Source organism: Squalius cephalus (genome assembly GCF_949319135.1).
Source record: "Squalius cephalus genome assembly, chromosome: 17".
Classification (NCBI taxonomy): domain Eukaryota; kingdom Metazoa; phylum Chordata; class Actinopteri; order Cypriniformes; family Leuciscidae; genus Squalius; species Squalius cephalus.
In genome coordinates this window covers 15,478,559-15,492,587 of record NC_137138.1, presented here as the reverse complement: position 1 = coordinate 15,492,587, position 14,029 = coordinate 15,478,559, and the positions used below count along the sequence as shown (strand labels likewise).

Genomic DNA, 14,029 nt, shown 5'->3' with positions numbered 1-14,029 from the left:
GAGCTAAGGGAATGAGCAAACACCTAACTGCACAAAACAAACACAACCAAATTGTTTTCCTTCACAGAATGCAGCTGGATAAGGTAATTAGTGTAAAAACACTTTTTTTTTTCCATATCAAATGATCACAAAGTGACAAAATCTGAATATTTAATACATAAAACAGCCAGAAATTCTCACTTTGCTGGTTTTCATGTCTGAAAGCACAATTACAAATGTTTTACAACAATATAAAGAACACTGTTCTTGTGTTCGGTTGCACACACCCGCTCAGGTCTAAGTTTAGGAGCCTTTCCTCAGGGGAAAAAAAAAGTGAGTTTATGGGGAATGATGTCTTGGCACAAGACGCTCAATTTCATGTCTGTGGCACTGGATCAGAAGAGCTTGGACTGATTTTGATGTGCATTTCCAGAGGCATGCCATTCCACACAGTAAGTTTAGTTTTGATAAATGGAAATGTCCAAGATCAACACAACTACGGTGCCAGAAACTGATGTCATTTAGAAATATGAAGCTTGGAGGAGAAAACAACTCGACTCACAGGAACCAAACAAGACAGCAAGTGAAAAACATTTTCTTGACCATTGAGCAGCTTTTTAATGGACTTAATAACGACTTAATGTCAGAGTAATTTCTGGCTAAAGCACTAATATTTCTTTTACAAGAATATTAATACAAACAAAAAGAAAAATGATTTCAAACTTTTATTTATTATCCAGCAACATTCTAAAAAATGTCCAGATAATGACAAAATAAACTTATGTAACATGCACTTGCAAAGAAATAGTCAAGTAATGGAAGTTGGCCATATGCTTTTGGGAAGGACATCCAGCATGTAAAGTTAGTGATAGTCAGCACATAAATGTTGTTCTTGTAGAAGCAGAAATCTACTCCATGTCAATGTCTATGAGGGGCCTTTCATTGACAAACAAGATATACTTCCTCCTTATAGCATCATATGTGGTTCATAGGAAAGTCACTGCTGAAAATGAAGTGCTTAAAAGGAATATACTTCACTCAAAAATGAAAATTGTCATTATTTCTTCACCCTTGTTATTTTTGTCCCTTCTTTAGAGAGAAATGTTATATTTATGTGTGTGTGTGTTTAGGAACAACATGAAGGTGAGTAGTTAACAACGATTTTCATTTACAGGTGAACTATTCCTTTAAAAGTCCATGAAAGAATAAGAATAAAAAATCATTTCTTCTGGAAAAATCCCATAATGGATGGCTGTTTTGTAGATTTGTTAGAGGCAGAGGTCTTCTTCTGACTCTTTTCTTTTTTCTCTTCCTCCCTTTTTCCAAATGACTGCTTGAGTGAGCTTGAGTCCTTGGCTTGACTTTTGGGTTCAGGCTCCTCTTCACTCTCAGAGTAAGACTCGCTCACATAACCCTTCTCGGTCACTAGGAAAACAGATACATTTGATATTTATTGTCAGAGAGACACTGTCAAGAAGCATGTGGTGAACTATATCTTGAATTTATTTTTTCACAAGAGATGTTGCCATACATTTTAGCCTAAAGAAAGTTCCTTAGGTGGCATAATTAACATTGTTACTGTGCTTATAAATTTAAATACTGCATCTGTAGACAGCACCATACCATTTAGAACCATACACATTTCTGACTGGAAACTCTAAACCTTCATCTGGTCAACCAAGTATGCACCAGCAAATAAATAATAAAACAAACAAAAATATGCAATGAGTTTTTACCACCATACAATAAAAATGTCCACTTCAAAGAGTTATTGTGCTGAACAGAAAACTGGCATTAAGGAATGTGTAATATTAGACACTGTGCTAAGTACAAAAATAATACCAGAGCCTCGAAGTTCTAGGAATCGAACACGAACATTCATGCTTTTGGTCTTCAAATACAAAGATTTCCTTCGCATGAACAAAGACAAAAATAATCTGTAAAAAATAGTTTCTGCACAAACAGTTTGTCAGCACTCTGTATTTCTTTCATATATCTTATGATTTACTCAATGATTCAAGAGTTTCTGTCAGGACGCATAAAATGTGCTTGTAAAAGGAGAGGGTTCAGTACATTCACGGCTATTTAAAGGGATCTTCCTGGTTAAATAGGAAAGAAAGGGTAAGCATAATGCCAAATTACAGTTTATGCCTTAAATGGGCGTAAATAGATGCCTGCACACTGGTGCATTTACAAATAATTGTTTTATATTTGTTTTGTTCAAACATTGCCGTTTCTTTTGTTATAGATATTTATTTTAAATTTCAGAATATAAAGCAATTTTATTTGTTATTAATTTTTTTTTTGATTAAAAAAATATAGCAAAAAAAAAAAAAGAAAAAAAAAAAGATAAGAATACCGTTAAAGTATCGGATTGATAAGCAGTATCGTAGGAGTAGTAATACCATTAAAACCTTAATCCCTACTCTACAGATGATGATGATGATGATGTCTTACTCTTATCTGTATGACCATAAATTATGGATTATTTTAAGTTGCTTCCGCTGTTATAAGGAAAAAATTCAAATGATCACACAGACGCCTCACACACGCACACACACACACAACGCATCAGTTCTAGCATTGCTAACTTGACATCACAGCCTGTTCATTATCAAAATAAAATACAATTATACTTTTTTTTTTTTTTTACCATGCAGCAAACGTTTTAAAACATCTTGTAAAATTACCTTAAGCATGACTTAAATTACTTTTTCAACCATTTAACTGATAGTATTAATCTGTCAAAATTCTTACTGTTGTTTAACAGTTACCCAATTAATTATGAGTATCCTCACTTTAAATCCTTGATGTCCATGTCCAGCACAAACTTACCAGTTTACTGAGTGCACTGTTGGCTAGTGTTTACTTCCATCATTAATTAATGCTTCATTAATTAACTATTTTGTTATTTGTGAAAAATACTATAATAGCATTACAGAATCAGAATCATCATATATATCAGCCATTGGACACAATGCTCTCTAAGATATAGGCATCTGCCATCAAAAAAATCCATACAGGTCAATCACTAATCAAGACAATGGATAATGTCAACTGAAATTATACTTACCAAAGGAACCGTCTTCATCAACAAATGTGTGAGACTTCAAAACACGCCTCCTTTTCCTCCTCTTCACCTCTGAGCTCTCCTAAACATAATTAAATGACAATATTGCTTTATGTAAAATACAAGTGAGATGTTTGTGTTGTAAATTAATGTGACCTGTATTTCAATACAGGTTAGTAACAAGGAAATAGCACACATTAAGTTTTTTTTTTTTTCCTTGCAAAAAAATACATTTTGTTCAATGGCTAACTTTGAATGACCATCAATGAGTTTGGTTATCTATCAGAAGGAGCTTAATAGCCATGCTAACCAGGCAAACCTAGGTCAACAAATACCGAAATAAAATAAATAAAAGTTTTGGTAATGCTTACTTGGTGTGAAACAGGCTCTCTCTTCACGTGTTTTTTGGGGCTGGGAATCTGTTTGGTTGGCACAGGTGGAGAATCTGGCACAACTGGAAGAGGAAAAGAAGAAAAGACAGATCACATATATACATCAGATAAATATACAGACAGAGGAAAAGAGAGAATGAGAGAAGAAACACAATGAATGTTATCAATTAGCTTTTGTTTGTCAGAGAACAATTTTGATATTTTATTCAGCACTCTGCCCAGAGGGAGAACCTATTTCTTTGTTTTTCTTCATTTTGGGTCACAGAACGCCTCATCTGGATTGATTCAAATCCACAAAGCATGACGTGAGCCTGTTCTTTTTTTCTTCTTCTTCTTGTTTTCCCCCTATCTCTTTCGTACCTTCATCATCACTGCTGTCTGGCTGGGGCTTCTTTATACGCCGTCTCTTCTTCTGCTGGTTATCCATTTTCTCATCATCACTGTCCACAACCTCAGGACGCTTCGATTTACTTTTGAGAAAACAAACATATTTTAGCTCACATTTTTGAGGACAAATATAACACATGCCATAAAATCCAGACTCTTTAAGGAAATTGATTAAACCTTTAAATGTAGCATTATTTGCAAAATAATGGCTGTTTACACTGTATATTTATTTTGTATATATAGCCTACTACACACACACACACAATTTATACACACATACAGCTCTGGAAAAAATTGAGACCACTGTAAAATTAGCAGTTTCTTTGGATTTACTATTTATATGTATGCGTTTGAGTAAAATTTTAATTTAATTTTATTCTATAAACTACAGACAAATGAAAAAAACATTGTCATTTAGAGCATTTATTTGCAGAAAATGACAACTGGTCAAAAAACAAACAAAAGATACCATGTTTTCAGACCTTGAAGAATATTGCAAAACACCACAATACTGATGCTTTAACTTCAGAAGTGTTAAGAAATCAATATTTGGTGGACATCAATATAACCCTGATTTCCAATCACAGCTTTCATGTGTCTTGGCATGCTCTCTATCAGTCGGTCACATTGCTTTTGGGTGACTTTATGCCACTCCTGGTGCAAACATTTAAGCAGCTTGGTTTTGTTTGACAGCTTGAGACCTTCCATCTTCCTCTTGATCACATTCCAGAGGTTTTCAATGGGGTTCAGGTCTGGAGATTGGGCTGGCCATGATAGGGTCTTGATCTGGTGGTCCTCCATCCACACCTTGATTGGCCTGGCTGTGTGGATTTCAGAGAATATAAGCAAAGTGGTGTGACACTCCACTCAATATTCGGCTCTATGCAAGAGCTCACGGCCCGAGCGAACGCTCCACTCATCCACCTGCTCACGTTCAGCGGTAAAACGACATTCATTCAAATCCTCACTCATTAAATTACTCTGTACTATGTACTATTTGTAACACTTGAATAAATGTCTCTCAATTACAGTAGGCCAATACAAAGCAGTTATGATATTTGTGGCTTTAAAGCAATAATGTAGTAGGTTATAAATAAACGTGACAATGACATATCCACATCACTAAGATCAGATGATTTTTTAACTGCTGTTTTCTCACCGCTGTTATTTTTGTTGTATGTTTATTTTGCTATTGAGAGGAAAGCGTGTCACAAAGAGCATTCTGGGTTGAGTGTGCGGACTTAGCGAGTGGAGCAGAATCTTCAGAAAGCCGTGCTCTGCTCTGGAGGAAATTTTACCACTTCGCACACATGCCCTGATGGCATGGAACAATGTCTTGCGCGGTAAAACATTGTCAAAGCAGAAGGAAGCACGCTTTTTTCCAGAAATATAGAAACAAAAATGTTAACTTTACTCAAACCCATACATATAAATAGTAAATCCAGAGACACTGCTAATTTTGCAGTGGTCTCTTAATTTTTTTCCATCGCTGTGCGTGTGTGTGTCTGTATGTATGTACATTTTAGGGGAAAAAAAACTTTTAAAGCTTACTTCCGAGTGTCTTTTGATTCAACTTTCAAAGCACTGGACACCTTAGATCGTTCCTCTTTCATGGCAAACTCAGATTTGGGAGACGGCTGTGACAGTTTCACACTTGCAGTAGTCGATGCTACAGAGTCACCGTCGGTCTCATCTTTGATGCATTTGTTGGGTTTTTCATCTACCTTTTCTAAATTTTACAGGAAAACGTTTTGTTTATTGCTGTACGTTATGGTTTTTTAGTTTTTTTGATAGTTGAAGACAAAAAAACAACAACAAAAAAAAAACACTCACTTTGGGCAGGCTTCCCAAAGAAGTTACTCATAGGGTTCGCTTTTGAGGCCGGTTTGGTTTTTGAGGTTTCAACCTACGACATATGAAACCATTATACATTATTACACACAATCTTGTGTCTTCAACCTTAAACTACAGAGTTAAAAACTTACCAGGGAAGAATCATCTTTCTGCTCTGGTTTCACATCCTTGCTGGATTCTTGACTCTTAGAAGCATTTTTGCTTGCAAACATTCCCATGATGCCTGCTGGCTGCTTAGCACTAGGTTTTGAGTTAGCAGAAGTGTTTTCATTCAAGCGAGGTTTATTGATTTCCTTCTCCACCGGAGGGACCAAAGCCACCTCCTGAGCTCTCTGCAGCTCTACAGATGCCATGGGGACCGCCGCAGCACAACGTATAGCGCTGTACCTGACGAAAGAGGAGAAATATCGGACGTGTCAGTACTTTAGTGGAGGGATCGCTCATATAATGCATGCATACAGGTTATATGAGGATCACTTACTTGTTGCAGTTCTTTAGGTTCTCCTTAACAGCATCGTAATCTGTACTGTAAAGTGGAGAACTATCCTTCAGCTCCGCTCTCTGCACACTGTAGACATGCACACTGATTGTCACATCCATCTTTGCTTTAACAGCTGTGAAAAAACAAACCAAAAAAAAAAAGATTCTCCTCAACTGAAAAATTTAAATAGAAAATTACATGAAAACACTTATGGCCTGAAATTTCACTTGGGTTACCGCTAACACAGATTTACATAATATTTCTATTTATTTTGCTCTCGATCATTTTTATATAAACAATAGAAATACAAATTTAAATAATATAAATCACCCCAAAAACATTTTTTTAACATTTTAATATAATTTGTTTGATATAAAATCACCCCCTCAAACAATTCAAATATATGTAAGCTACCACGGAACATCATTTTTAAAAACCCAGATGAGATGTGGGAGACTGCGACATTTCTGAGCTAAGAATTATTGAATTTATAAAATGCTATTTGTTGTAATTTACAGATATAAATATGATAATCTTACCGTCAAGCTTGTCCTCACGTACTACTGATACTTTATGGCACTAAAAGGAAAGGGAAATATTCATGGCAGATCTTAAAATAATGTTAATTCATTTGAAGCAATGATCATATCTCAGTCCTTACCGTACTGCCATTCTCAACAAACTTGCCAGATACAAGGTAGGTGGCATGAAGGGGAGTCCCTGAACTTTCCCTGCGTTTCTGCTCCAAGTAATGATACAACATTCTGCAACAAAGTGACATGAACACTAGCGACTCCAACATTTTATTAAGAAATTTATTAGGGGTGTAACGATACCCTAATTTCACGATTCGATACATATCACGATACTGAACTCACGATACGATATTATTGCGATACTCCAAGACATATAATAAAAGGTTAAGAAATTTTTTACTGTTGATTAAATGCTAAATTTGATATAATATTGTGGGTGTAAATGAATAGGCTTGGACAATGGTGACACCAGAATAAATATATTCATGATTCTGAACCTGAAAATACAGAATTATTTTAGACGAATATGCTTGCACTCTGTCACTGGCTAGATATATTTAAAATAATGTAGGCCACTTTTTACTGGTAACATAAGACTTATAACATTAGCATTATCAGGACCCACTAATATTCCCCCATTATTATACATTATATTCAACATAATATATTGTAGTTTAATGTAGTACTGTCTCTGAAAACTCTCACAGGGTAATTTTTATTTTGGGTGAACTATCCACGATACATATTGTTGCATTTTTGTAGTGCGATATATTGTGACACGATATATTGTTACACCCCTAAAATTTATGCTTAAATACATTGAAAGTGGCATGAATGGAAAGGACAGGACTTACTGTTTTGCTGTGTTCACGTGGACTCCAAGAGTTAAACTGAGCCATTTGTAGGTGACCTGCAAAAAACAAAATATAAATGCTGACTTGTAGTCGTATGCTTCTCATGCTACCTAAATGCAACATAACATAGTAACGTTACGAGTTCTTGGTTCGATAAAAGAACCGAATCATAACTAAGTTACAATTCATTCTGTCTGAAATCAGACTGCACCGAAGACAACCCGTTAACGGAACCGAAGGTCATAAAATCAGTCGGTCATTTGTACTGGTTCCCAACTCTGGCCAGTCAAGTAAACAAGCACTCAACCACAGCATCCACATGTACGTTATAACGCATATTGGTATCTCAACTGCAAATTCACATTTACAAATGACAATAGCGATCTCGTTGTGAAGAATGACTTACGATCTTATTTTGATCATTCACAAATTCATCAATATTGTCTAAATACAGGTCATCCATATCCATATCCATATCCGGAATGACTGGCTGCTGCTAGTAGCTACAAGTTGTGATTGAAAGAGCTGCCAAAAGCGGGAACTGCTGCTGAACCGTATTTACTTCCGGTCATGTGGGCTAGAACGTCCAATAGCAGCCAGAGGTACTACTGTAGTCCACTACACACTTTACAACAAAACATGTGCATTAGCTTTTTATCATGCTTACGCGACATATTTAATCATAGGGTGTTAGTACGAGTACGTTTGCACCGATTTAATTTGCTTGCAGTTTCTTGTATGTTTGTGCGGCTCTTGTAACCCTTACAAAATTTTCGGATGTCTGTCATATCCATAGGGTCATATCTGACAGATGTCAGATCGGATGTCTGTCATGCCTATGAATAGCTTACTATTATAAACAATGCAACACGCAGTTTTCTATAAGTATGACAGTGGTGCCTATTATAAGTTTTAACATTTTATTGTAGCTTATCTTATTAAATGATCTTTAATTTATTGAGAGGTATTTATAGTTTATTTTATTTTATTATATTTTATAATTTATGTTAAGTTATAACTTTATTTAAGAATTTATTATTATTATTAGGCTATTAATGTTAATTATTTAAAGTTATAGGTATTTTGGCAAAAACTGTGTTACCGTGGTATGATTTTTCTATGGCATTGTTTAAAATGGTTTAATTTGCTGTCTCAGCAAAAGTCTGTCAGAAACATAAAATATTTCTCTCGAAATAGCTATTTAACTGAACTCATTAGTGTAGTTTCTCAAATGAATGATATTACCTGTGCACACACATAGGCCTAAGCAGTCTTTCCACCTTTGGTTTCAGTTCAAGTTGACATTTGACAACCACAGACTTATATATTTTTTATTATTATTATAGTAATAATTGTCTTTAAGGACTATTACAAAGAAAAAAAAAATCACAGAAAGTTAAACAGTAGTTTATTAGTTGTATTATTCCATCAGTGCTGTTAAATATGCAGACAAGATAACAGTTTATTAGGTTCCTCTTAACATGATGATTTGAAATCCTTGATCATCTGATGCTATTCGATGACAATCAGTGTTATATACACAACCGTTTAATATATGTCAATCCTTAAGGCATCTCTGACACATCTCTTCATGTACATTATTAAATTAAATATAGGCGTGTGATGAGTTAAAACACAGAGAATTATCATAGGTAAGACTGGATTCACATGGTGGACTTTTGAGGAACTTCTGCCACATCATTTTCAATTATCAAAGAAAATGTGATACACAGCATCTGAAAAGAAGAAGAAAAAAAAAAAGGTTATACTGTAACTGAAGTAACAGACACTATGAAATAGTTAGAAGAAATTGTTATACAGGGTTCTGTCAATAGGGTTCCCATCATGGGATCCATCAAATTTGATAAATGAAAAAGCTTGTAAACATACTTATAGAACCTATATATAGAACCTTTTTGGCATAAAGTGTTCTTTAAAATTGAGTCAAGAAACCCATAGGGTAAATAGAGAACCCCATTGGGCCTTTTTTCTAAGAGTCTATTGCTATATAAATGTAACATACTTACAAGAATCCCTTGCCACAGCCTAAGGGTCCAAAGTAAAGCTCTGAAGGCAGACACACTCCTTGTCTGCAAACTCCACTGAGACTTGCACAGCTCCAGGGAAATGATGCAGCCTCGTTCTCTTTGCCTTAGACAGAAATGAAATGTTTTAGCACTGTAATTCTACCAAAATGATACAAAAAAGAAGCCATGTATCCATGAGTTTTAGCCATGAGTTTTGCTGTTCTACCATTCAAGTTTTTCCCACTGTAAACTAAAGTTTTAGGTTCACACAAGCACATATGCTTTAAATAAAAAGTAAAAGTCAGTTTAAACACTTCTAGCACCACATGCGAACATACAAAACTTACAGTGCAATGCTAAGACGGCAAGGACAAGCAAGACAAGTATACTCTGAGGTTTCATGTTGGTTTCTTCGGTTGATGGCACTCCTGAGACGTTTGCTCAGTACTCTGGTCAGGCTGGGTCTTATTTTCCATGTGTCTCTAGAAGGAGGAGTAACTCATCTGAAACCACTCCAATCAGACTTTTAGTTAAAAATTGAATTATGCAGCAGAATGAATAGACGTACTGTTCTTAATCTTATTTGGTGTAATCAGAAAATACCAAAACGCAAGAGGCATTCACACCATCACGTGTTTGAGGCTGCAGCAAATTATCAACTTAAAAAAATCATCACCTGATCCGAAACACATGCTTATCCAGATGGCTTTAATTTTTATGTGCCTTAATTTTGAGTATCCTGACATTGCTGAGACCCTCTTGACTCTTGCATATGCCAATATGGTTTTATTGTGTTCACTTCTCAACGCTAACTTGGAATTTTAGTTTGGAAGAAAGAATTCACAAAAATAGATGTTTGAAACAGATAGATGTTGTTGTTTTTTTTTGTTTGTTTTTTTTACTCAAACCTTATAGTTATAGTTATGGCCCTTGTATTAGTTGCTTTTTACAGGACATTATAGACTCATTTCTACAATAAATACTATTTCATTTCCAATAATGTCCAGTAAATTCCTTAATGTATTTCATTTGAAATATAGGCTCTTGTTGCAAAATTTAAAAAGTTACTTGGCAAACAATACAGCACAGTTGATGTAACAGAAATTTAGAAGAAGGAGAAAATTCAGAAAAATGTAATCAAATTTAACTAAAGTGAAATAATGTAAACTTTAAATTAGAAATATATTTTAAAAGTATATCATCAATGTACATTTATCATTAGTGATCAAATATATAACTATAATATATATATATATATATATATATATATATATATATATATATATATATATATATATATATATATATATATATATATATATCATTGGGACATTACATTATTTGTTTAGGATATCTTTCATGCAATACCCATACATTATTTAAAGTATGATTTGGAGCATCATCTTCTTGCACTATAGCATTTTTCAGATTCAGTTTAATCAGTGATGGGTGTCTGCAAATAACAATATAATAATGGAACAATAGAATGATATTCAAACCTTTGGATTTTGGCTTGCCAGTATTCTTGCAAAAATCATATACATGTAGATTTTTAGCCAGAAGATGGCACCAAAGTGTTACTTTGATACTTTTGATAGTTTCAGTGTTATCATTGATCATGACATTCTATATTGAGCAACTATATTTATGAAAACTAACCACTGTTTTCATGTGATACAGGCCTGCTTTATTGGGTTTAATACCACAAAAGATAGGCAGTGTCAAATGCTAAGACACACACACTTTGACGGTATCTGTCAAAAGTTTGGAAACATTACATCTTTTTATGTTTTTATAAGAAGTCTCGTATGCTCAACCAAGGCTGAATTTATTTAATAAAAAATACAGTAAAAACAGAAATTTTATGAAATGGTATTACAATTTAAAATAATAGTTTTCTATTTAAATACATTTAAAAATGTAATTTATTCCTCTGATGGTAAAGCTGAATTTTCAGCATCATTACTCTTCAGTGTCACATGATCCTTCAGAAATGCTGATTTGATATACTCAAGAAACATTTATTATTATTATTATTATTATTATTATTACCGTTTTTGCAGCTTAACATTTTTGTGGAAATGATGATACTTTTCCCAGGATTCTTTGATGAATAGAAAGTTAATTGAACAGCATTTATTAAATTTATTTATTAAATTTAGTAAAGCATTTATTAAATAGAAATCTTTTGTAGTGTAAATGTCTTCATTGTCACTTTTTATCAATTTAATGCATCCTTTATGAATAAATGTGTTAATTTCTCTCTCTTTTTTTCTTACCATATTTGAATGGTATCGTTGTGGGTGGATAAACCAAAAGTGGCAAGAAATGTGGGAAAGAAACATCTTTACCATATTCAAAGGAGTATCAAAGTAAATAAGGTAAGAAGTGAAAACAGGAGAGAGGAAATTGTATTGGTTAAGGTTGGGACATTGTGCTCTAAATAAAACATTAAAAATGATAGGGAAACATCAGACTGGTCTATGTGAGGATTGCCAGGAAGAGGAATCTGTGGAGCATGTCGTTCTATATTGTAGAAAATATAAGGAGCTAGGGGTGCAGGAACTCACTTAAACAACCCTAAGTATGAGACAAAGAGAACAGGTGAGAGAACTAATAGTTTATTTAAGGAAAACTGGACTTTATTATAGGGTGTGATGGGTAAGGTTTTTTATTTTTTATTGTATTTTTTATTTTTACTATTATTATTATTATTTCATTGTGTTTTGGTTGGAGGCAGTGAAATAGAGCTAGTGTGAAAAGATGAGGAAAGAATATGGCTTGCCAATAATCTTACAAATATCCTGTGTGGCATTTAGGTTTATACCAGAAGATGGCATTTAAGTGTTACATTGATATCCGTTTTCTTGTCTGAGATTCAGTGTTTTCATTGTTCATAACATCCAATACAGATCTAGATAAAACACTGCTGTGTTAAAGCATGTGATACAGGCCTGATTCATTTTTATTTACTTTAATAGCATTATAGATGTGTTATATGCAGTGTCAATTGCCAATCCATAAGCAAGGCATATATAGGCCTACATATATTTCTTAGCTATTAAATCATGTACATTTAGTACAGCTTAAAGAATACATTATCGTGTTTAAATAACATTATTTGAGCACACTTGCTTCTGCAGTTCAAAATAAAACTTCTATCACTGTCACTTTTAAAGGGATACTTTTGTTCACCCAAAAGTAAAAAATCTGTAATCATTTACTCACCCTCAAATTGTTCTAAACCTGAGTTTATTTCTCCTTTTGAACACAAAATAAAATATTTTAGGTAACAAAACAGTTGCTGGTCCCCACTGACTTCCATATAAAAAAAAGAAATACTATGGAATTCAATGGGGACCAGAAACTGGTTAACCCTAACCCTAACCGCAAAATGCTACATGTTTTTAATCCTCGAACTTGAGAAAATATACAGTATTTTTGCCCTGATTGGAGCTAATTGTATACCATATACTGTATATACAATAGGGGGAACAGTCAGGAATATAACAGACAAAAAATGTATATAATAAGACAATGTTTCTATTTTAAAAACAGTGCAGAGAGAATAAAAAAGACCACAGATTGTGTTCAGAAAGGAAATCAAGTGTGGCATACAACTTCTCTTGATTTACTTTATTTTCTACAAGCTAGAATTATTTTTAAATAGGAAACCAGAACAAAAACAAAAAAGACAGACATGCTGATATAGATAAATCTATTATAGATCCTTTGAAAAATATCTTGTTTGCATCCAAGATTCAACAAGGAAATGCTTTCACAGAAAAGTTTATGTCATGTCTGCAAATGGGTGTTTCAAAGTCTATAACTTTTTTCAAGCCAAGATTATATTTTTATTGTTATTTAGTAGCCCTTTTTTAGTCATTTTCAAATTGATAAAACTTTGCCGTGTACAGTGCCAGACATGAATGCAGAAATGGACACTTATTTAGAAATCTCTTTTATGATTTGCTTTTTGTTTATATAAAATAAATGTTCCAAAAGTGAATGTAGATTATTAACTTGATTAATTATCTTTTCTAGGGAAGGACAAGTGGATCAGTGTTCTAATGATTAAAGGGCCCCTATTATGCTATTTTAAAGTTTCCTAATGTTGTTATGGACTCTCCTACAACATGTTTACACGCATCAAAGAAAAAAAAAAAGAACTGTTTAATTTCCTCATAATATACATTTACACATCATCACATTTTTTATGACTCTCAAACAACTCGTAAAATGAATCAATCTCTCTAAATCCCTCCTTTCCACGATATACTCTACTCTGATTGGCCAGACAGCTCAGTCTGTTGTGATTGGCATACCGTGTACAGCGCATCGAAAACAAAACCGCCCATTGCCATAACAACGTCAGCTCTGCTTGTCCTGATATGAGGCTTCCTACGCCGTAAACTAAACACAGTAACGAACAATGACGTCGATTTTATC

General features: G+C 33.9%; 1 protein-coding gene across 1 annotated transcript; it reads right to left on the bottom strand.

Annotated features, from left to right (window-relative positions):
- Positions 1 to 137: 137 nt before the first annotated feature.
- On the bottom strand, positions 138 to 8,129 carry pold3 (polymerase (DNA-directed), delta 3, accessory subunit). The gene is made up of 12 exons (XM_079846802.1): positions 7,960 to 8,129; positions 7,554 to 7,609; positions 6,825 to 6,927; positions 6,703 to 6,742; positions 6,164 to 6,296; positions 5,814 to 6,069; positions 5,662 to 5,734; positions 5,380 to 5,557; positions 3,802 to 3,911; positions 3,421 to 3,503; positions 3,053 to 3,131; positions 138 to 1,404 (listed from the first exon to the last, which is right to left on the bottom strand). Exons 1-12 carry the CDS (start codon positions 8,026 to 8,028, stop codon positions 1,199 to 1,201), a joined length of 1,386 nt encoding a protein of 461 aa, XP_079702928.1. The 5' UTR covers positions 8,029 to 8,129; the 3' UTR covers positions 138 to 1,198.
- Positions 8,130 to 14,029: the final 5,900 nt, after the last annotated feature.

What these genes read in the sequence shown, in the direction of transcription:
- pold3 (XM_079846802.1), bottom strand. Translation starts at nt 8,028, where the DNA reads ATGGATATGGATATGGATGACCTGTATTTAGACAATATTGATGAATTT. An exon ending in TGAATGATCAAAATAAGATC is followed by an intron (nt 7,610 to 7,959) that starts GTAAGTCATTCT and finishes TGTTTTTTGCAG; the next exon opens with GTCACCTACAAATGGCTCAG. An exon ending in TTGTTGAGAATGGCAGTACG is followed by an intron (nt 6,743 to 6,824) that starts GTAAGGACTGAG and finishes CTTTCCTTTTAG; the next exon opens with TGCCATAAAGTATCAGTAGT.